The 21,651-nt window shown below is 37.1% G+C and overlaps 2 protein-coding genes across 5 annotated transcripts in view; both read right to left on the bottom strand.

Annotated features, from left to right (window-relative positions):
- LOC108111617 (7SK snRNA methylphosphate capping enzyme bin3) overlaps positions 1 to 21,576 on the bottom strand; it is a 39,086-nt gene extending 17,510 nt beyond the window's left edge. For 3 of the 4 annotated variants that reach the window (XM_017221144.2, XM_017221147.2, XM_041818495.1), the window contains exon 1: positions 11,919 to 12,153. The gene's annotated coding sequence lies outside the window, so the exon portion shown is untranslated. Of the gene's footprint in view, positions 1 to 11,918; positions 12,154 to 21,447 lie in introns of those variants that run through there. The other variant, XM_017221146.2, reaches the window with a different exon arrangement.
- On the bottom strand, positions 1,232 to 2,391 carry LOC108111620 (mitochondrial import receptor subunit TOM40 homolog 2). Its single transcript, XM_017221152.2, has one exon. The coding sequence runs from the start codon at positions 2,255 to 2,257 to the stop codon at positions 1,232 to 1,234; it is 1,026 nt and encodes a 341-aa protein (XP_017076641.1). The 5' UTR covers positions 2,258 to 2,391.
- Positions 21,577 to 21,651: the final 75 nt, after the last annotated feature.

Here is a 21,651-nt window from a genome sequence, read left to right as displayed (position 1 = left end):
AATACTGCAGCAAGCGGGAATGACTGACATGGAAACAGTCTGAATTAAATCAATAAGTTATCAATTTGCTTACTATTTAGTTGGTATTCCAAAAAGCTTATAATTTTCCACTTAGACAAATCCTTTAATTGCAAATTAAAGTGGAAGTGAAGTTAAATTAATCATAGTTTTTCAAATATCTCTGATATTGAAAATACCATTGTCAAATGGACACGCAAAGGGAAGTCAACAAAATGCGTATATCGGGGATGGAATGCATATATAAATAAAGGCAAAGTCCCATTGCACCGCTTTTTAAATTGTATTTCCAAAATGGTATGGAAATGGAAATATATCAATAATGCACGATGATTCTGACGAAAAAGAAATTTTCATAATAAATATTTTAAAATATGATATTTTCATTTATTTTCTTCTTGGTAAATCTGGCCTGATTTATAGGCTACCCACACATATACAAGTTTGCCAATCAAAATCTCGAAATGGTTGAAGCTCTCTGCACTTTTTCAAGAGCTTGGCAAATCCCGAAATGCACTTAACTTTTTGAATGGCAAAAATAGAGGCACCGAATTGGTGGAAAGGATTAGTGGCAAGGACTGACGCCACTAGTGCGAAATGGGTGGAATGCTAATGCGATGCACACGCCATTTGGCGCTTTGTATTTGGGCAGCGACGCTATTCTGTATTGACCTTGATGGAGGCTCCGCTAAAAGGATGCGGTTTGGGTAATGTGAACCATAGTGCAGCTATTAAAATCATAGGGGAGAGGCCGTGATGGAGTGCCAAATGTAAATACCGTTTTGATGGATTCTAAGGGGAAATAATGGCCGTTCCTCTAAAACATTTTTATCCTTTACTTTTTCAAGAATAAATTTGTTTGTGCACATATCCCGTTAAAACCAATTCGACACCTCTTTAAAATTTATTGTTAAAATGTAGTTTTTTTGTTCTTATTATAACCTATAATAATAATTTCAAATTTAACATTTGGGAAAACACTTAAACAATAGTTCTGAGATATTCATTGCAGATATTTCAAATTTATTTAGATTTCAGATTTTGAAATTTACACTTGAAAAGCAACAAATGAATGATTTGGAATATTATAATAAACACATAAGTTATGTTAGCTCGTTTCATATCTTCAACTGGGTCGTAATTCTCCTGATTCTCGTACTCTTTAATTTTACATTAGCAAGAAAACTCAAATTCTATTCCCTCCAATAACCCTTTATCCGATCATTAGGCCGCAGCCCAACCGAAAGCTATTCTTTAGGTGATTCATGCGACCGCTAATGGCCAACGAAAAGGGAAGAGGTTGGAGGCGTTTCTCGAGGACGCCGGCAATGTGCCAGTTGGAGTCTAGACTGCCGCGGAAGACCAAGTCTGCCTTGGGAAGATCCACCTGGTAGGCCACCGTGGCCGTGGACTCTTGGAGGCGCAAATTGGTCTCTACCTCGACTCCGATCTGTAGCTGATCACTGGCCTTCTGGTAGTAGCTGAGATGGAAGCCACCAGGCCCCAAAGTGCATGACCACACGGAATCCCCGATGGCATAGCGACCTACCGCTGACAACACAGCCACTTGGCGTCCGGGAACATTTGGTCCGTACTGGTAGGCCAACTCCGATCCGAGAGCCAATCTCTGGGTGACTGCCTGCAGGTACTGGCATACGACAACTCCAGAGCCCGTCAAGATGCCCGGATTGCCCAACGTCAAGGATAATGTGTAGTCTTTGCCGCGATAGTCACCCGACAATTGGGTGGCAACCAGCTTAGAGTCCTGAAACTGTGAGGCAAATTTGCACCGTAGTCGTGATGTTAGCTGATGAATGACGTTCGCATTGAGGTTACCCATCGGATCTATCTCTCCAAGGAGGACCGGAAAAGCCTCGTTTGGGCCATATTGCTTAGTCCCCACGTAAGTGGCACCGAAGCGATAGCCACTGGGTGCCGTAGAATTCATGTTGATGGTGTGGGTCACTTGGAAGTGGTTACTCAAGCCCTTGTTCAGCATGATCTTGGCGCCGTCGAAGGTGTTGGCCTGAATATCACGACAGCGACTATGCAGCTCCTCAACTGTTCCGGGATTCTCCAGCTCCAACTGTCGAGCTTCTGATTCCAACGCCTCTACCATCTGTGGCGGTATTCCTGCGGAAGGAGGTGTAGGCGCCTCTGGCAAACTCAATCCGGCAGACACATTTCCACGCCCTCGAGAGTTCTCCGCTTTTGCGGTAGATGCTAGCACGTTTCCCATTCTTAAAAAGAGCTAGCTTATATGCAATTATCAATTTATCAAACTTGATTCTACCGAAATCCTTTTCTGCTCTGGCCTTGTGCGTGTTGGGAATGCTCAAACATCAATATAACTATGAAAATAAAATGATTTACCCTTAAGTGTCAAACAGTTTTGATTGGATATCCCTAGGCGGGTCGATCTAGTCGTGTCCGATCAGATATTATTTTAAGTTATTATTGAAATGTATTTTGTCAAAAGCTATTTTCAGAGATATTTTTACTAAGATTTTAAGGCATTATCTTTTCTTTAAAAGAAATTAAAACGTTTCTATAAAAGCATTTTAGTTCATGAAAAATATCTTTGAAAAATCAATGTAGAAAACTGAAAGATAAAGGAAACCCATCAAAAGATTATTAAGAATATATTTTTTTACTAGCTTTAATTGATTACTTATTATTCATCTGCCTAATTGACCAACTTTTTCTAAGCTAATCATAACTTTTGGTAGTTAGAAAAACAGACACACACAGCAGCAAGTCACTGGAACTCCTTTCAGTTGGCTAATTAAAAAAACTTGACTTGGACAAGAGAAATCGCCTCGAAGGACACCACTGTAATCCATAAACCGTGACCATAATTCCATTTTCCGTGTGGACAATTCCATTGTGTGGACAGTGGTGTCATCAAATGCTTATCAAAGGTTGTTAATCACCATAGCACCCAAAACTTAAGCTTAAATCTGGTTAACATTTTGATTTCCTCTTAAATATCTAATTCATCGATGTCTCCTATGGCATTCAAAGAAAATCAAATAAATGTGCGATTGTTCGCAATAGTTCCTTTTTTTAATCCAGAGTTCTTTGCTTCGTTGGCCTGCAGCACTTTCAGATGCAAACCACACAAAATGGCAAATGTAAAGTCAAGTGACAGCATGTGGAAGGAGTAGTGGACAATTAGCACTACGTTGTCCTATGAGATTTCGACTGTATACCTGCACACTTGGGCAAACATTTTGCGACCCTTTGGAATTCTGTGGTCCCGAACACAAAGGCCAAAACGGAACGAAAACAAAAAAAATGCTATAGTCGGGTGCCGCTACTATTAGATACCCGTTACTGTTTTACATAATTTTAAAATATTCATTTTCCTATTATCAGAGAAAGCATGTTGAGATACTAATCGTGACGTTACTCCGCATGTGCGGCCTTATAACCTACTTTTCTTCATAAGAAGCGAAATAAGGTTCCGATTTGAAAAATCTTTGGTAAATCAATAAATATTGACAAAAATATGTTATACAAGGTCAAACGAAAACATTCACTATAATATTATGGACGCCACAGTTTTCCGCGGTTTGTGGGCGTTAGAGTGAGCGTGACTTGATGAAAACTCAGTCGAGTTGGAATGGCATCTCTAAAATACCTAACTTTCTATCTCTTATAGTTCATGAGATTTTCTCAATTTTGCTTGCCGGGTTCTGTGGGCTTTAGAGTGGAGGTGGCAACATGCTGAAATAAACTTGTGCTGGACCTCAAGAATCTTGATGCTAATCTCAAATTTGTATATTTTATAGTTCCTGAGATCTCAGCGTTCATACGGATTGACGGACATGGCTTAATCGACTTCGCTATTGATACTGATCAAGAATATTTACACTCTATAGGTTCGGAAACGCTTTCTTTTACCTGTTACATACTTTTTAAGGAATCTAATATACCCTTTTACTCTACGAGTAACGGGTATAAAGATGTCATTATGTCATGTACCTCCAAATTATCGGACACAAGTCGTAAGAAATGTAAAGACGGGAACCAACTGGCTTCACGCAGCTTTAGCCATGGGTGCGGTTTATCATTTTTGTGAACTTGAAGCAAAGCCTAAGACTATCCTGGCCCACTCGACCTCTTTCTCTATCGACACTTTCACAACACACAACACAATTCGGCTCATTTCACTAACTGAACATATTAAATGCACGCATTCTGCGCCTCAGGAAAACGCTGAGCGGAACGGAAAAGTGTCGATGGGCGGTGGTGGGCGGTTGATAATGGCACCGCTCATTAACTGCACGCCATTGGCATGGGGAGATTTTCGGCTTCTTCTTCCTGGGGTTTAAAGATTAGTTCCTTACTTAAAAGGTTTTCCACTACAGAACTCTTCATCATCAATATTTATGTTCGCTTGAATTTATTGCCTTTTGGGAAGTTTGCACATTATGTGAATGCCAGGCTTTGCAGTGGGGATATCTTTGGGGTAGGTAATAAACATGGTATTGGGAAACTCGACTTTTTTAGACGATGTCAAACTGCCCATGTGAGGCCTTAAAACCTAAATTTCTTCATGAATAGCGAAATAATGTTCCGATTTAAAAAATCTTTGGTAAATCGATAGATGTTAACAGAAATAAGTTATACAAGGTCAAGCGAAGGCATTCCTGATAATATTATAGACGCCACTTGTGACAAGTTGCAGTGGCATTCTTAAAATACGTGTTCTAAAGCCTAACTTTCTAGCTCTTATAGGTCCCGAGATTTTTACATTTTTGGTTTTCCGAGTTTTGTGGGCGTTATGGTGGGCGTGGCTTGATCGAAAAAAACACTTCGAATTTGGGGCATCATAAAAACCTATATGCTTAATCCGAACTTTCTACCATTTATAGTTACCGAGGTATAAGCTTTCCTACAAAATTGGAAAACCGTCTTTTCTTGTGGGCGTAAGAGTGGGTGGGGCCGGATAATGGTACCACTATATGATGCGCTGGCATCTAAAGATTATACATACTAAATTTCAACTTTCTACCTCTAATAGTACCTGAGATTTCGGCGTTTTTAGTTTTTTGTTCATTTTGTAGGCATTAGAGTAAGCGTGGCAGGATACTGAAATAAACTTGCGCTACGTATGGACCTCAAGAATCTTCATGTTTAATCTCAATTTTCTATCTCTTATAGTTCCTGAGATCTCAGCGTTCATACGGACTGTCGGAAAAACGGACGGACATGGCTTAATCGACTTATACGGTCGGAAACGCTTCCTTCTACCTGTTACATATTTTTCAACAAATCTAATATACCCTTTTACTCTAAAAATAAAAATAAACTAAGAAACCTTTGTTCTAAAAATATTCCGTTTTAAATGACGTTATTGTAATATAATCTCAGGGATCTTGGATAAGTACTAGAGTACAATGTCGTAGAGCCAGTACTAGTAGTATTAATTATAAACTTGATGAACCCTGTTGTTCAACGCGTGACAAACTTTTCATGCAGTAGCAAACCGAAGTCCCCGCAACTTCCAGATCATCGCCACCGAAAAGATACACATGCACAGCATACAGAATCGTTAACATAACTTTCAGCTACTTATAGCGAAATCCGCTTAAAATGAGTAAAACTGGAAAACGAAGAGCGGCGGGGATGCAGGAATACATGTATGCCTATCAAGCCCAAGTCATCTTCTTCTGACCCACTCATATACCACAGACTTAATACACTTTTGGCCCAGAATCGGGAAAGCAAAAGTCGAGCAACTTTATTTTCTCACAAACACATTAAACAAACTTCATCTGCACCCTCGCCAGCTCATACACAGGCATATGAAAAAGCTCATTGACTTGAAGATACAACACAACTTTTCTACAAGTTTCAACTAGCGGGGGAATGAAAAAGGGAGTCTGTCATGGGCGGCTCAGAGGGAGTGGGTGGAAAACTTGCCAAGAAAATATTGCCGACTACATTCGCTTTCCGTTTGGAGACGCCGCGCATCCTTGCTGCTTGCGTGTCAGAAGCCAAAAGTGTCCGGGGACCGTTACTAAAGCTAATAAACGCACACCAACTCACACAAAAAAAAAGCACTTGGAAAAATTGAAGGGCACACGAAAGAAAGCCAAGGAATCGCATAATATGCGGAGGAAGTACGAATTTAACTTCAAATATCCAAATAAAAAAAATTTTTTATCAGAAATTTAGAAAATTAAAAATATTCCAAGTCTTCTTTGAATACTAAAAATAAAACTAGCATTTAGCTCACAATATGATTTATACTTATGTATATTTTTTTGTTCTCTACAAAACTTTCTTCTTAATAAATCCGATCTTTAAGCTTGTGATATGCCCCCTAAAGACTTTTAAAAAACTCAGTACTTCTGGCATCCTAATTAGATTTCAACGTTTAAGTTTTAAATATTATTATTAAATCTATTGTTAACATAACTCATAACTCATTAAAAAATAGATAAGTGTTGTAAATGTAAGCTGTTGCTCGAAAAGCATTCTTGAATAGTAGTAGGTACACCGACTAAAGCATTCAAACTGAAAGATAAAGTAAACGTACAACCTTTTCCAAAAGGCCAGACTTAAATTAGTGCAAGATTAAAGGCATCCAGCTCCTATTTGACTTTTGTTTCCAGTGCACGAGCGTTCTGCTCTCTGGTCGCAGGACACACACTCATTGTGTCTCATTCGCGAGCGACACATTGAATGCAAATGGCGCAAATTCAAATTACAAGCCAACAATTTCCGCAAAATACGACTGGCTGTGCTGTCGATTTTGTTGCATGCTTTATCCGCTGCTAACCACCTAACCTCAAACAGACCGCCCAAACCAACCTACATAATGTTTATTGTTCTCCCTCATGAACAGTTAATTGCATGTTTTATGAGGCCGTCGTTTAGGACTTGCTTGTCCTGCCTATTTATTGTGGCCCCTGTGCTGTTTTTATTTAATTAGGCATTTTGTCGTTGCTTTTGATTCAAGAACGACATATTTTCCCAATTTAAACAATCTGTTTTATCCAGAAAAATAACAATATCTAAAAATTTTCTCATTGGAAGACACATGAATGAAAAACTTCTACAGCACTTGCAAATATTTTTATAGGAGCATTAAAAGTCAACCTGTAGTTGAAGAAAAGCTTTCTGTCTTCGGATTTCTTCTTTGGTAAATTCTCCTATGAAATTAAGCAAAAATGCAATAAAAGACTTTAAGACAGACGAGGCCATAAATGGTATTTGATTAGCAAATAAATTTCCAACAACCCTTTTCCACACTTCCTGGCTTTCCTTGTGCAAACAAAATCAATAACAACCTTTCATCGAGCCCACCAAGCTTAAATTGCAGAATATGATACCCATTGCAGTCTGAATTTACGTAAAAAATAAGGTTTATTTTAAAACTTCAGGAATTCTGCTTTCACTTGGTTATTTCTAGTAAACAACCTCCATGTTTTAATAGTTTCAAATCAAATAGTTCTTAATCTGGAAAATATATTTTTGGAATATTGCCATTTCCGATATAAGCTTTAAACATCAACTACCGCGAATCCAACAATCCATGTCCAAGGAAGGGTAGGCCTTTCAGCCAGAATTGAGCACTCTGGGGAAAAGGGAGGAAAAAGAGTGCTGGGAAATTTCTCAGTTTTTCATTTCCATACTAAAAAGCCGACCTCAAAATTTGCATGGATCCAACATGCTCAGATTGGCCTGCCCGAAGAACAGAGGAGATGAGTCTGCCTGTTGGCGTTGTTGCTTTTGCTGCTGTGTCTGTTACACAATATTACGAATAGGCGTGCTCCAAACAATGGATGTGCCCTGCCACCCAACATAAATGTAATGCATTTTGAGACACGCTCAGGAATGGGAGAAGAAGCAAGGAGCCCAGAGGACAAGCCAAGAAATCAAGCAAAAACGATCGGGGACAGAGCGTCTAGCGCTTTGACTGTGCCAATTTCTGATTGTTGAAGGGCAACGGAATTTTGTGAAGTTTTCCCCCTTTTTATACCCGTTGCACTTGCCGAGTAGTGAGTTGGCAGTCCGTTGTAAAACACAAAAAAAGTATGAAACATCTCAAAAATATATCAAAAGGACTCTGAATAACGGGTATGTCATAGTTGGGACATAAAAGATACATCGACCTTTTCGGTTTTCTATTGGTGTCTCGGGCAGGTAGAACACAGTTGTTATGAAAAATAAATTGGTTGAGCTTATTTGGTGCCAGGTTGCTCTGATGGGAACGAAATATGACAAGAACACCATAGCCAAACGTTAAGCGCTTTCAAAGGAAATGGGCAGGGGCAAAAATTGAGGAAATCGAAAGCGATACTTTTTTTGCAAGAGCTTTAAAAGATGAAGGGAAATTTTAGTACTGACAAAAAATATGTCCTTGGCTAAAAAATGATTACGTTACGAATTATTATTATTATCTCCATGAAAATTTTTTCATTGGAATGCCGTTCCATTTTTGCAATAGAAAGAGTTTTACGAAAAAATGTGGCAACGTGTATTTGCGCTTGTTTTTGGAATATTTTGGCACCCAACACACATCCTGAGGCCTTAATTTAAACAAGAGCTTTTTAAATCGATATCTGTATGCCTGGGAGAGAGTGTGAGACGGAAAATCGGAATGATAAGCCCATTGAGACCGGATGAATCCGCACGTTCTCTCACAGGGTACACACATGCTTACTCATTCACTACCCTCTGGGAAATATGTAAAATCTGCTATAGCCTACATTAAATGTGGGCCGGTTAACCGACTTTAAACTGAAGTTGGACCAAGACACTTTGTGGACACTTTTCAGCCTCAACTCTCTGCTTGGCCATTTCCATTCAATTTACTTTATTTATTCATAACAGGAAAAGTCCAGGGAAAATTCTTGCCATTTGGGAATTTTATTTAAGCTCTTAAACTCTTGACTGCTATGCAAAGCGTATTCCACGTGATAAACTAATGTATTCCATGAACTTGTGAAATCAAATGATTGGTGTAGTTGCACTAAGACGTTGTATTTTTTAGCTTTACAAAATATAAAAAAATACTGCAAGGAAACACATACTAACACATGCTATACTAAAGCCTTGAAGTGAACCTTGCCCATGAACGGAGAAAGCCTCCATTTAGGATGATTTAATACTCGTATATATGTCCCAATACTGGTATAAAGCCTATTAAATTTATTTCCCTTTGTCACTAATTAAATTTAATACCTTTTAGCTAACAAATTATGCGAAGGTGCAATTGACATTCGAGAAATCTTATTGCCTGGGACTTATAATTTGGAAAATGTGTTTTTTCCTATTGCTGGAAAACTTGTTCTTTCACAAACACACTTCTGCGCCTGTTTTCAATGCTCCTTTTTGTAGATGCTGTTTATTTCGTTTTTGTTGTTTTTTTTTTTGTTTTTGTTTAATTGACTCGAAAACCAGTTTTATTTGTTTGCAGGCAGCAAAAAAGGCAGCGCAACAGCAACAAGCATTAAAAGCAAATATAAATTGTGTGCTGCCCAACTTGGCTCTTGATTTTGGCTTTGGCGCTGGCTCTGGCTGCGGCTTTCGGCTCTCTTGTCCAGTTTCTTACCCTTGCAAAAAGTTATTACGATTTCTATGGGAAAAGTGAGGCGAAAGTCTATCTATCTGCTATCTTATAGTACCCTCGTGTTAGGTTTATTACAATCGATCAACATCCTTGTCCTGTAGTGCTCAAAAAATATACAATTCTAAGGGTACAAATTCTTCGACAAAGTTTGCCTTTTGCTTTTCCAGTTACTTTTTCTCGCACAACTAACACACAAACGAGAAACAAGCTCTTTTTTCTTATCATAATGCGATTATTTTGCGGAGCACGGCGCGTAAAAAATAATAGTATAGAAACTTTACGCCATAGCATCCGACTGTATGCGACGACGAGAGTGTCTGATTTTCAGTTCAATGTGAGCATATAAGTCTTGTGAGTCTTGTCTGCGAACTCAAAGCTAGATGAGCTTTAAACTCGTTATTGCCCCCGTCGCTAAGCAGCTTGGCGTTTTCTCTTTCCCACTCCTGCTCCCTCTGCCAGCAGATGCTGAGCGTCGATTTTTTTGGGTCTGCCCTAACTTCATTTGCCTTACTTTTTTGGTTCTTAATGTTTCTTTTAATTATAAATTGGTTCTGCCCCATTAAAGATGTTTTTGCCTAATGTCGAAGGCCAAACTGCCGTTGCAAATAGAAACAAGAGGAAACGCTATAGTCGAGTGCCGCGACTATAAGATACCTGTTACTGTTTTACACAATTTTAAAATATTAATTTTTCTAGTGGAAATACACAAAGCGCCACCTATTGTCATAGAAAGCTTATTGAGTAACTGATAGTGACGTCACTGCCCATGTGAGGCCTTATAACCTAAATGTCTTCATAAATAGCGAAATAATGTTCCGATTTAAAAAATCTTTGGTAAATCGATAGATGTTAACAGAAATAAGTTATACAAGGTAAGACGAAGGCATTCATAATAATATTATAGACTCCACAGTTTTCCGCGGCTTGTAGGCGTTAGAGTGGGCGTGGCCGGATAAAAACTCGTCACACGTCGCAGTGGCATCTCTAAAATACGTGTTCCTAAGCCTAACTTTCTAGCTCTTATAGGTCCCGCGATTTTTGCATTTTTGGTTTTCCGGGTTTTGTGGGCGTTAGGGTGGAGGAACTAGCTCGGCGCTGCAGTGGACCGGCCACGCCTACAAACCGCGGAAAACTGTGGCGACCATAATACTGTAGTCTACGTCTTCGTTTGACCTTACCCATTTCTACTAGCAAAATGAATATTTTAAAATTGTTTAAAACTGTAACGGGTATCTTATTGTGGCTGCACTCGACTATAGCGTTTCTTCTTGTATGTAATTAATTAAGGTAACATGATTTTTTCTTCGACTTTTTCTGTCCTATAATTCCTCTTTGTGTTCTTTCTATTCGATTCGCCGCATTTGTTGCACACACAAGCAGTAGGCGTGCGTCAAATGCGCTTGCCTTATCTAATTTATGCAAATTTAATTGCCGCCAGGTATTTTAATTAAATTGAAACATGCCAGGCGGTTTGTTAGCGAAGGGATTTCAAATTGGGGGCGTCGTTGATTTTGTTGGACAATTTTTTATTATGCTCAAGATACTGGGCAGATTGTGACCTTATTGAGAAATCCACAACATGCTGTTTTTTCGATTTAAGGGTTAGCGATTTAAAAGGCTTGTTTAAGCTTACAAACTGCTTTAATACAATTTGTAAAATTGGCTGGTGTATGTAGTGTGTTAAACAATCCCTCATGACTGGCACCTTTTGAGTTAATCACCTATTAAATACCACTTATGATATCAAAAAAGGAAGAGAAGCCTTTGCTGTCCACCAATTTTGGCGTGGAACGCTTTAATTTCGTTGCTTTAATTATTTTCCCGCGCCTCCATCCGCTATTGATAAATATTTCTTGCTGTTATTTATAGGATTTCCTTTTATTTTGGTTGCTTCTGTTGCTGTCTGCCCCGTTCATTTGCCGCTCGTTTCATTTCCACTTAGTTTTTTTTTTCTAGCACAGTGGTTCGTTATTTTACGGAATGTGAGAACCTTTAGACACACACAAAATTTTAAACGCTTTCAAACAATCTGTCACACTGTTCGCTCACTGCGTGCAAATGTCGCCGACATCGTTGTTGTTGTTGTTGTTGTTTCTCTTTTTTCGTTGCAAAAGCGAATCAAAATAAGAGGTGGGTTGCTGAATATCTTTAATTATTGTTGTTGTGTGCTATTTAAACTCGCGCACAGACACAAAGGCACTTGCACACATGTATATATGAATATATATATATCAACACTAGACTGCAATTTTGACACTTGCACTGGGACGAAAAGGGGAGGAAAAATCTCGTTTTCTCCAGCAATACTTACTAATTTTGAACGCGTTTAACATGCCGCAATGAAATTTTATGTTAAATTTATATTGACTCTGTGTCCGGGTTTAGTCACTCGGTTACGCACCACTAATCTGCCGTGCTCTATTGTTTTGCCGTCGGTGTTTCTCACTTTTCCACTGAGGGCAGCTGCCGCTTCACCGCGATATATATTCTACTTCGCTGGAAAGTACCCGCTCCCATAATGTCCGAATGCATTCTCGTTTTTTCAGCGAATGAAATGTTTCACTGCCAAGGCGTTGCGCAGTGGTAGCCAGGGAACGATTGGAACATCGACGGAACGGCGTACAGTGGGTCGTTTTTTCAATAGTGAGTGAAGAACATTATAACTGATGTTTACGTAAAGGATTTAAACATTAACATTAATGAGACAAAAAAATTAACAATAAATATAACAAAAATTCATAAACAGCAATATTAACGTATTGTTATATTGCTATCCAATCAATTGAAATTTTTAAAGTCGGACCCACCGTGCGGCACGATGACGGAGCGACGGGTTGACTCATTTACCAGTCGAGCTCGCCCGTCTGTCTCACTCGCTCTCTGACTATCCGACTGTCTCTCCCGCTCTCTGCGCCGAATGTATTAAACGAACAGTGAGAGAATTGCTTGTTTGTGTGTATGTTGTGTATTGCGCCATCGCCTGTGAATTTCTCTCGGAGCACATTTCGTTTGTTTACAGTTTTTCGTTTTTGTGCCGTGTTTGAAGGGTAAGATCGAATTCACCACCTTAACCAAGAAAAATTAAGTATTACTTACCAATTCAATAATTATGTACTTTACTTGGTTGTATTTATTAAAATGTAATACTCCAATTTTCTTTTAAAACACTTTAAAGTACTTACGAGGTGAAATTATATAAATAAAGGTAATAAATAGGGTAATTTTAATATTTTTGATTCCCTAACCCATCTCCTCATAATAGATGGACAGCATTAAATAAAATACTTCAAATAAATAAAATTTTAAATATTCTAGTTTTATACATTTATGATGAGAATATGTAAAATATAACATTTTTTTTAATATCTAGTGAAGGGTATAAAAATGTCGCCACATAATCTAACAATGTTGTAGCCTGAAGAGGTACATATTTATGTATGTATGTATTTTGCTTTTTTCTTTGGGTTTATGTTTTTCATTGCGTTTGATTGTTTTAAATTGAGATTTGTGTGCTAAAAGCGGCAGTGCAGCACTAGTGCCGCTTGTCATCTTGTCTTTTTTTGTTTTTGTTGCTGTTGCCTTAGTAGTGTGTGCAACACATGAAAAATTTATAATAAATGGTGGCCAACGCGGTAAATCTCGAATGTCCATGCATAAGATAATGGCTTTTCACGTTTCAAGATCCAAGAAATTTACTTGTAATTGTTTTCTGCCGTGTGACAGTTAATGGGATTATTTCGGTTTTCTATCGGTCTGAGAGGTGGAGTGCTGATGTCGGAAATCTTTCTGATTAGCTTTCTTATTCTATCAACTTTACGGCAAGCTCTCATAAATAAGGCACATACTAACCCAATTAGGGATCGACTAACAAGTTGAAATGAAAAGTTCCTGACCCTGTGAAGGATGTACTTGCTCGTAATCAGGGTCAGAAAGTATAAATGGAAATTAAATTTAGTACCGCAACCAATTGGTTTCCATTTATTTACATTCATTGGTACTAAATAAGAAAATTGTTTGATAGGTTTTTAAAAAATATGTTCATTGTATGTATGTACATAAAATAATAATAATTATAAACTGTTTTAAACTAAGAACTTAGCCAAAAAAGCCAACATATTGGCGTTATTCCGAAATATTCTTATCAAACGCCCAGATTTATGTTATTAAAAACGATTTTAGGTGTGCATTTTGTTGGTTTAAACACTTATACAATCACCTACACGAATATTGAATACTGATGATGACTTTCTTAGCTCTATATGAAGTGTTTTTGATTGAATACAAGCAATCTTCTTCACGGTTTTATTGAACAAACCTTGATTAAGAACATTATTTAATTTTTATAAAGAAAGCTACTCATACATATATAGTATATGAAAAAATGCATACAAACAATCAAATGTTATTTATACGGAAAATTTTAGACGTTGTTTAAATGTACTTTTACTAATTCAATGGTCTTCTTCTACTTTTATTTCTTCTGTCTTTCATTGTTGACCTCCCACGCTGTTCACCCAAGACTAAAACGAATCTAAATTTTGTGCAGTGTATATCTTTGTCGACCATAATGTAACAAGGGCAACATAATCGAGAACAATATCGACAATATAACCGCAGCACAAGTGAAAAGAGGAGCCAGAGCGAAAAAATTGCAAGCGAAACTATAAATAGCGGCAAATGTGATAAGCGCACAACGTCGAGCGGTCTGCGCTCATTGCCAGCCGTAGAGTAAAGGGGGTGGGGACTCATAGGCGAATGTCTGATGTGACATATGTATGTATGTATCTACAGCAGCGGTCACGAAAACAGCGACAAGTACCACGACCCCTGTACCCTGGTAGCGTGGCCATTTACCCCAACAAACAAAACGCAATTTATCGTTCTCAAAGCTATCGAACATTTATTCGTCGATTTTGTCCATGAGGGCCATTCTGAGATATGTTTGTATGTATATTAGCAATATAAAACTAAACTACTTTTGTAGTGTTAGTAGATACCACATCCATTGTAATTTAAATTACTATGAACCAACAATATATCAATCCATTCTAGATTAAAAAATATAACCAAATATTTATTAATGGGACCGAATGCTGTATCCGATTTCATCTCTAAACTCTCTCCCTCTCTCTGCTATAATTTTTCCTCATATTTCCTGGATACCTGCACCGCTCTCCATCACTCTGTCTCTTTCTGGTATTGCAGTAGCTCCAACACCTATCGTTGTTGTTGAGATTTTTTTTAAGATAATAAAAACTAACAACTTGTGTTTGTTTGTTAGCAAATGGCAACAGGTTCGTTGACCAGCCATTTAGCGTTTAGAGAGTAAATAAGAAAAGCTATAGTCGAGTGCTGCGACTATAAGATACCCGTTACTGTTTTATACAATTTTAAAATATTAATTTTGTTGGTGGAAATTCACAAAGCGCCACCCATTGTCAGAAAAGCATTTTTACTAACCTGTGGTGACGTCACTGTTCATGTGAGGTCTTATTACCTATATTTCTTCATAAGTAGCGAAATAATGTTCCGATTTGAACAATTTTCGGTAGTTCGATAGATAGTAACCAAAAAGTGTAACACAAGGTCAAACGAAGAAATTCACTATAGTATAGTGCTCAGGGGGGCTCAGGGCCTAGTCCTCAATTGTTTTTGTAAATGCTCGGAGCATAGGGACATGTTCGCCCATAAGCTTTGAGCGCTCCCGGCGATATTACACTAACAATTTCTCGAAACAGTCGCGAAACATAATATAATTGGTGAGCGTAAGAGTTGGTGTGGCCGGACAATGATAGCACCATAAGATGCTCTAGCATCTCAATATTATACATACTAAATACTTTCTAGCTATAATAGTTCTTGAGATTTCAGCGAATTTAGTTTTTCATGATTTGTGGGCGTTATAGTGGGTTGAAATGAACTGAATAAACTGCGCTGCATATGGATCTCAAGAATCTGCCTGCTAAATCTAAACTCTGTTTCGTTCCTGAGATCTCAGCGTTTATACGGACAGGCGGACATGGCTTAATCCACTTTGCTATTGATACTGATATATACACTTTATAAGGTCGGAAACGCTTTCTTCTACCTGTTACATACTTTTTAACGAATCTAATACACTATTTTACTCTACGAGTAACGGGTATAAAAATGGTAGAGCTATGTAATCGCGTGATACGACTGCGAGATACCTTCTTCACACAGCGCTCTCATAAAGCCATATGCGACATGGGTTGGTTATTTTCAGAATCAACACACAAAAATATATTTATACAGCAACACGCTTGCAATCACACATCTTTATATACATACATATATTATTTTTAAGTAACGGGCAGTTATGTTCGAAAAGGACTGCATAAAAATCAGCTTTGTTGCGCAGTTTTTTCTATTTAGGGAAATTTAAAAGATGTATTTCTCATTTATCCTTAACAAAATTAGGTGGACAACTTTTTTCCCTTCAGAAATATGAATACATTACATAAAAGCAGGGTAAATATTTTGTATTTTGTAAAAATGCCTTGGATAAGGTCATTTTTTTTATTGCAAAAACAAGCTCAAAGCTACATACATACCCAATATCACTTTACAATTATGCGTTCATAAATAAATAAATACATTTAAACAGGGACAAGTTTTTTCTAGGTTTGTTAGCACCTATGTGACTCTAGGTGTCTTACGCCCCACAGTATGTAATTAATTTCATACTCATTTGAGCCTTTTGATTAGTCGCTATCTTTCGGTGCTGCCCATCAGGGTCAGTTCATTGTGGGTATTCGAGGGAGTATTATTCCAAGAAACGGCAACAAAACGAAGCTCCACTAATGAGAGTCGGCCGAGCGCGGTGACAGATGCACTAGCGTGGATTAAAAATGTGGAATACGCAAAAAATTAGCAATTCGATTGCAGTTAGCATACTGATAGTTCGTTAAACTGTGCACTTAATTGTATTCTAATACTTTGTCTCCTTACCCTAATTATTTTTCAGAAGCATCTCTGCCTCTGCATCTACGCCTTTAATAATGGTACTAATGCTACAAAACATCTGATGAATTTTTCGAAAATAATATTGATAGTATTTTATGGGTATTTGTTGTTGTTAAAATATACAATTTCGTTGGCCAACTAAATAAACAAGGAATTTTATAATACTGACACCCCTTATGACTAAGGCAAAAGTTAAATTGAAATCTCTTTAATATTATAAATACCGTCATGGATTTTTTAAGATGTCGAGTAAATATATATGCAAGCTTATTCCAATTATATTTCTAAAATATTTTAAATTGTCTTTCATTTTTCGGCGATCCAATAGTTGACTATAATTATTAACCAGAAACCATAAAAACGAATTGACATAATGTATGATCAAGATTTGTTAAGATATTTTGTGTTCCGGCAGGCATCACATCCAAGACAGGAAAAAGCGTAATAACACAAATGGAATCAGTAACCGAATCTGTTGATTCGGCACTGAACCTGTGTTAGAATAGAAAAGATAGTCATTACGATCTCTGCTTTTACACAATTACAGTTTTGATTATTGATTTGTTTTTCTGGTCTTTTATTATCAATTTTTTTTTTATATATTTTTGATTCGTAAAACTAATGATTTTTTAAAAATGATTTTACATTCGTATATTTCGATGAGAGGTGAATGATTTTAATGTAGCTGGCACCCCTGGCTCTTACTGGTACCTCCACACACACCTCGCCCCTCAGGGGAAAACAGCTTTTCATTCAGGTTTTTCTCAGTTGCTTTACTTTGTTTTTCTCAACTTATGCGCTCATGGCGCCCATTCTTTTTGACTCATTCCGCGCACAGCTTTTGTTGCCACGGCGCGTCTTCGTAAGTTCTGCCGGGGAATGTTGATGTCATTTGAAATGAATTGAAAACTTAAAGCTAACTGAGATAGTCGCATTTTTAAATTTGTATCAGTATATCGGAACAAGCTTCTTATCACGTTTTAACACATTGTCCTTGATTAAAGTTCGAATGATTTAGTAGATAACCCGAAACTGAAATCGGGCCGTTTTTATATTAATCGGGTGTTATTAAAATTTTATACATTTTTATATAAAATTAAAAAGATCTACAAATGATTACTTTCCTACTGGAAAAACAGCCAAACTCACTGTTTTTTATTTTTATTTTTATCAAATTTCGTTTTATTTATAGCTTTTATAAAATAAAACATAGCCATTTTGATATAAAATGTCATATGACGTTCATATGATTGACGAAGTTATGAAGAGAAATAGGGAATACGTTTTGCCTGCATTAAAACTTAATAATTTAAGCTAATATTAACATTAAAAGGTTACAAACTTTTGAACATGAAATTTATTACTGAAATAATAAAAAAAATGTAACCTCCTATTTTCCGTTTACTTTTGCACAATTTTCTTTACGGTGAGCCAGCAATTTTTTCATGATAAGGGAGTTAGTCGGGATATCAGAGATATTGGCAGAAAGCGAATAAGTAACGTGGAAAAACATTAATTTATTTCGTCTCGCTCTTTTTTTTTCGTTGTTTAGTTTAACTTGATTTATGGCTACAGAATGTGTGCTATTCGCACACGAACATGCCACACAAAGAATCATAGTTAGTTAGAAACTAATCTTTCGACTGCCAGATACCCGGTACTCTTAGCACAATTACAGCAAGGTCTATGTATCATAGTTGCGTATTTTTTATTAATAATGTTCTCAGAACATCACCGAGTTTCCCGATTAAAAAACAGCGTATCTGAATATTCCCAACTGACTCACTACAAACGAATGTGACTAGACAAGACCGAATCACCTGACTTAGAGGATTATGTATTTACAGACTTTAAAAACAGGGTATAAATAAAAACACACACACACACACTGATGGAGCGACAGAATCGAACTTTATTGATAACTGCGTTAGGCCATAGGAAAAAGGGGGTGACAAGTGGGCGTGACGATGAGGAAGATGCTGACAGAATTTTTTGACTGTTTATGCTCGCACTTGTCTATAGTCAAGACACTGACGAAAGCAGAGGAAGGTAGAAAGTTAAAAAACAAATGTGGTCGAAACACAATAAACCACTAAATTTCTTTTCACTAAAATTGCATATCAAATTAGTAGTCTATAATAATAAGTATTCATATAGTTATGTAACTTTATAGGGTCGGAAACGCTTCCTGGGAGGTCTTGGGAAATGAAACTGAACAAAGAGAGGGAGACATAAGAAGTGGGCGCATATTGAATGTTTAAATTCAGCAGAGGCAATAAACAGCAAAAACTTGCAAGCGTCAAGCAACAACAAAGCGTGCTGCGTTAAACGTGGTCTCTGGAATTTTGTTTCGTTGCCAAATGGTTTCTGAGAGAAAAAGAGAGGGAAAGAGGCCACTCCAACTGTGTAAATTTTCAAGTGATATGAATTTTATTTTTAATTTTTTTTAGCTCCAAGCTTATTTTGTGCAAGAATAAAAAAAAAGTTTTAAACCGATACCGATGTTAAGAATGTCGCAAATTATTCAAGTAATAACAAAAGTTTTAATAATTAAAAAAACAGAAGAACTTTTTATTACCTCCATTTTTTTTCTTGACGACTTTTAAACGATTTGTAAAGGATTCGACCAATTTTTTGTGGTTTCAACGGAAATTTTACGCCATTCTTCTAATAAGGCCCTAATAAGGCCTAATTTGCCCTTTCCGATTAGACATGACTAAAATTTCCCACAAATATGAATTTTAACACTTTTAAGTCAGGAGACTGTACTGGTGTTTTTACCACATGGGGGCAGTTCCAGATCAATCAAAGCTTTACATTGCCAGCAGTGCGCTTGGGGCCATTATCTTGGTAGAATCGAAATCTATCCTTTATTCATAAAGTTTCTGTACTTTGTGCCAAAGATTCCGTCAATAAAAACCAAATTTCCGACGACGTAAAACCGTAAGTTTTGAGTTCCCCCAGACTCGAAAATTTATAAATATGCTTTTGTTAATATATTTATACTAGTACTAAGAAAAAAAAAGTCGTAGTTTAGAGTTATTTACCGTAAAAGTGCTTGCACGAAATTAACTTGTGCATCAGAATTGCCTTATTTTTTAGTTTTTTTTATGAAGAGTTGTTATGCTTTTTAAATTAGTAAAAACTTTTATTTATTATTATTTTAATAATATGCGGCATTCTTAACATTACTCCGTTTAATTTTTTTTTTTTATATTTATGCTAGTTTAGTAGCTGTGTCAAATTTTAACATTGACTTATTCTTGCACGTTAGCTTTGACAAGCGCAGGTGTACAAAAAAAAGTTTTTTTTGGCGTTGAGGTGCTTAGAAGGCACCAGGTTTAAGTACCATTACATACCAATTATTTCATTTTCAGATCTTATTAAAATTTCGTTTTTTTCCATGCATAGCCGTCAACACAACACCAACTCTTTCTTTCCCTTCCTCTGCAACACTCTTTTTCAGCTGCTGCTTTGCGTTTTTGTAAGACTTTGCTCTTGGTCAATCGCTATGACTATGTGTGCATTTGACGCGGTTGCGTTTCTCGCCACTATTTACCGTATCTTCTGCTCATTCCCTCACTGTGCAACCCACCACCCCTACATAACAAACTAGCAGCCACCTGCTGGCCATGCACAACAACTAAACAAAACAGTGCGCCTGCCTGTTCACCGAGGGATTAAAAAGTTAGTATAGGGCTATTAGTGAAACGATATAATTGCACTTCATTGACAAAGTAATAACACTGAAAATGTCGCCTTTCAGGACCACTTAAATATTCCGAAATATATTATATATGTATAAAAAGAAAGAATAGAATAGTGATTAGGATAGGTTTTAGAGCGACCCCATTGTGCGATGCTGCTCCAACTTCCATTACCCATTTCCCACTTATTTGCCACCAATTCTTGCCTTGTAATTATTGTCATTACGTCATAAGCAGGCAGAACCGCGACGTCGACCTGCAAGCGCAATTACGCCCACTGCCTTCCACACACCCCCTTCAGACTAGTGGCTGTCCTCAGGGGTTTTGTTTTGATTCGCCTTGGCTTTTAATTTGGCGCGTCACTGGTGCGTTTAAAAGAATTCCTTCGCTGCCCCATTTTCATAAAATGCAAGGGGTTTTTCGTACACACAATCCTGGCAAATATATGTATACATATATTGTATGTATGTATGTTCTTACATATGCATATATGTATGCATGTACATAAATGAGTGGCACAAAAAGGAATTAGAAGGATAAGGATTTAATCCGGGCATCTTTGGCGCTTTTTGCGCTTGTTTTAAATGTGAATTTAAATGTTTGCTTTACGTAATAATTTGTTATTTTATTGTTGGTACATGCCATAAATCGTAAATGGTGTGCCCATTTCGAAGAGTTTTAACAAGCAGCAAATAAAGGCCAACGAGATATATGTAGAAGAAATATGGAGAAGCCTGAAAATTAACTTTGACACCTGACGAGCACGCAATAAAGGTTATCGATGACTGGATGTGCGGGAAGGGCGAACGGCGTTGAGCAAGGCTAAAACATTTGATTGCTTAAATGACGCGTAAAATCAACAACGAAAGTGTAATAAAATTACGGAAAATAAAGAAATTGAAATGCACTTAAAAATATAAAAGAAAACATACACATAAATCACTTTTACTTTTATTAATTTATACCTTGCATATTTCCATCCCTTTTCGACTCATTGTTACTGCCCGCAAAGAAACGAAAAAAAACAATAGAAACCTTAAAAACAGCTGAGCGACTCTCACACAAACAAACACAAAGGCACACACGTGCTGTGCTTTTAGTTAAATTCATATAAAAAGTTCACGTGCTAATTCCGAAATAACTTACCGGTTTAGGTTTTATATAGCGAACCCGGCTTTATTCCCAATGCACTAATCACTCTTCATTATTTATATTTTTTGTTATTAAGCACGATTTCAATATTATCGCGAAACGCCGCATAAATGTTTCTTCTATCTTGACGCGTTAGTACTTTTTAACAGAAAAGATAAAATGCATTGATTTTTTAACAGAAATGTTAAGGTTTAATGT

This window comes from Drosophila eugracilis, unplaced genomic scaffold, assembly GCF_018153835.1.
Source record: "Drosophila eugracilis isolate 14026-0451.02 unplaced genomic scaffold, ASM1815383v1 contig_2171, whole genome shotgun sequence".
Taxonomy (NCBI): domain Eukaryota; kingdom Metazoa; phylum Arthropoda; class Insecta; order Diptera; family Drosophilidae; genus Drosophila; species Drosophila eugracilis.
The sequence above is the reverse complement of the archived record's forward strand: the minus strand, read 5'-3'. Positions and strand labels throughout refer to the sequence as shown.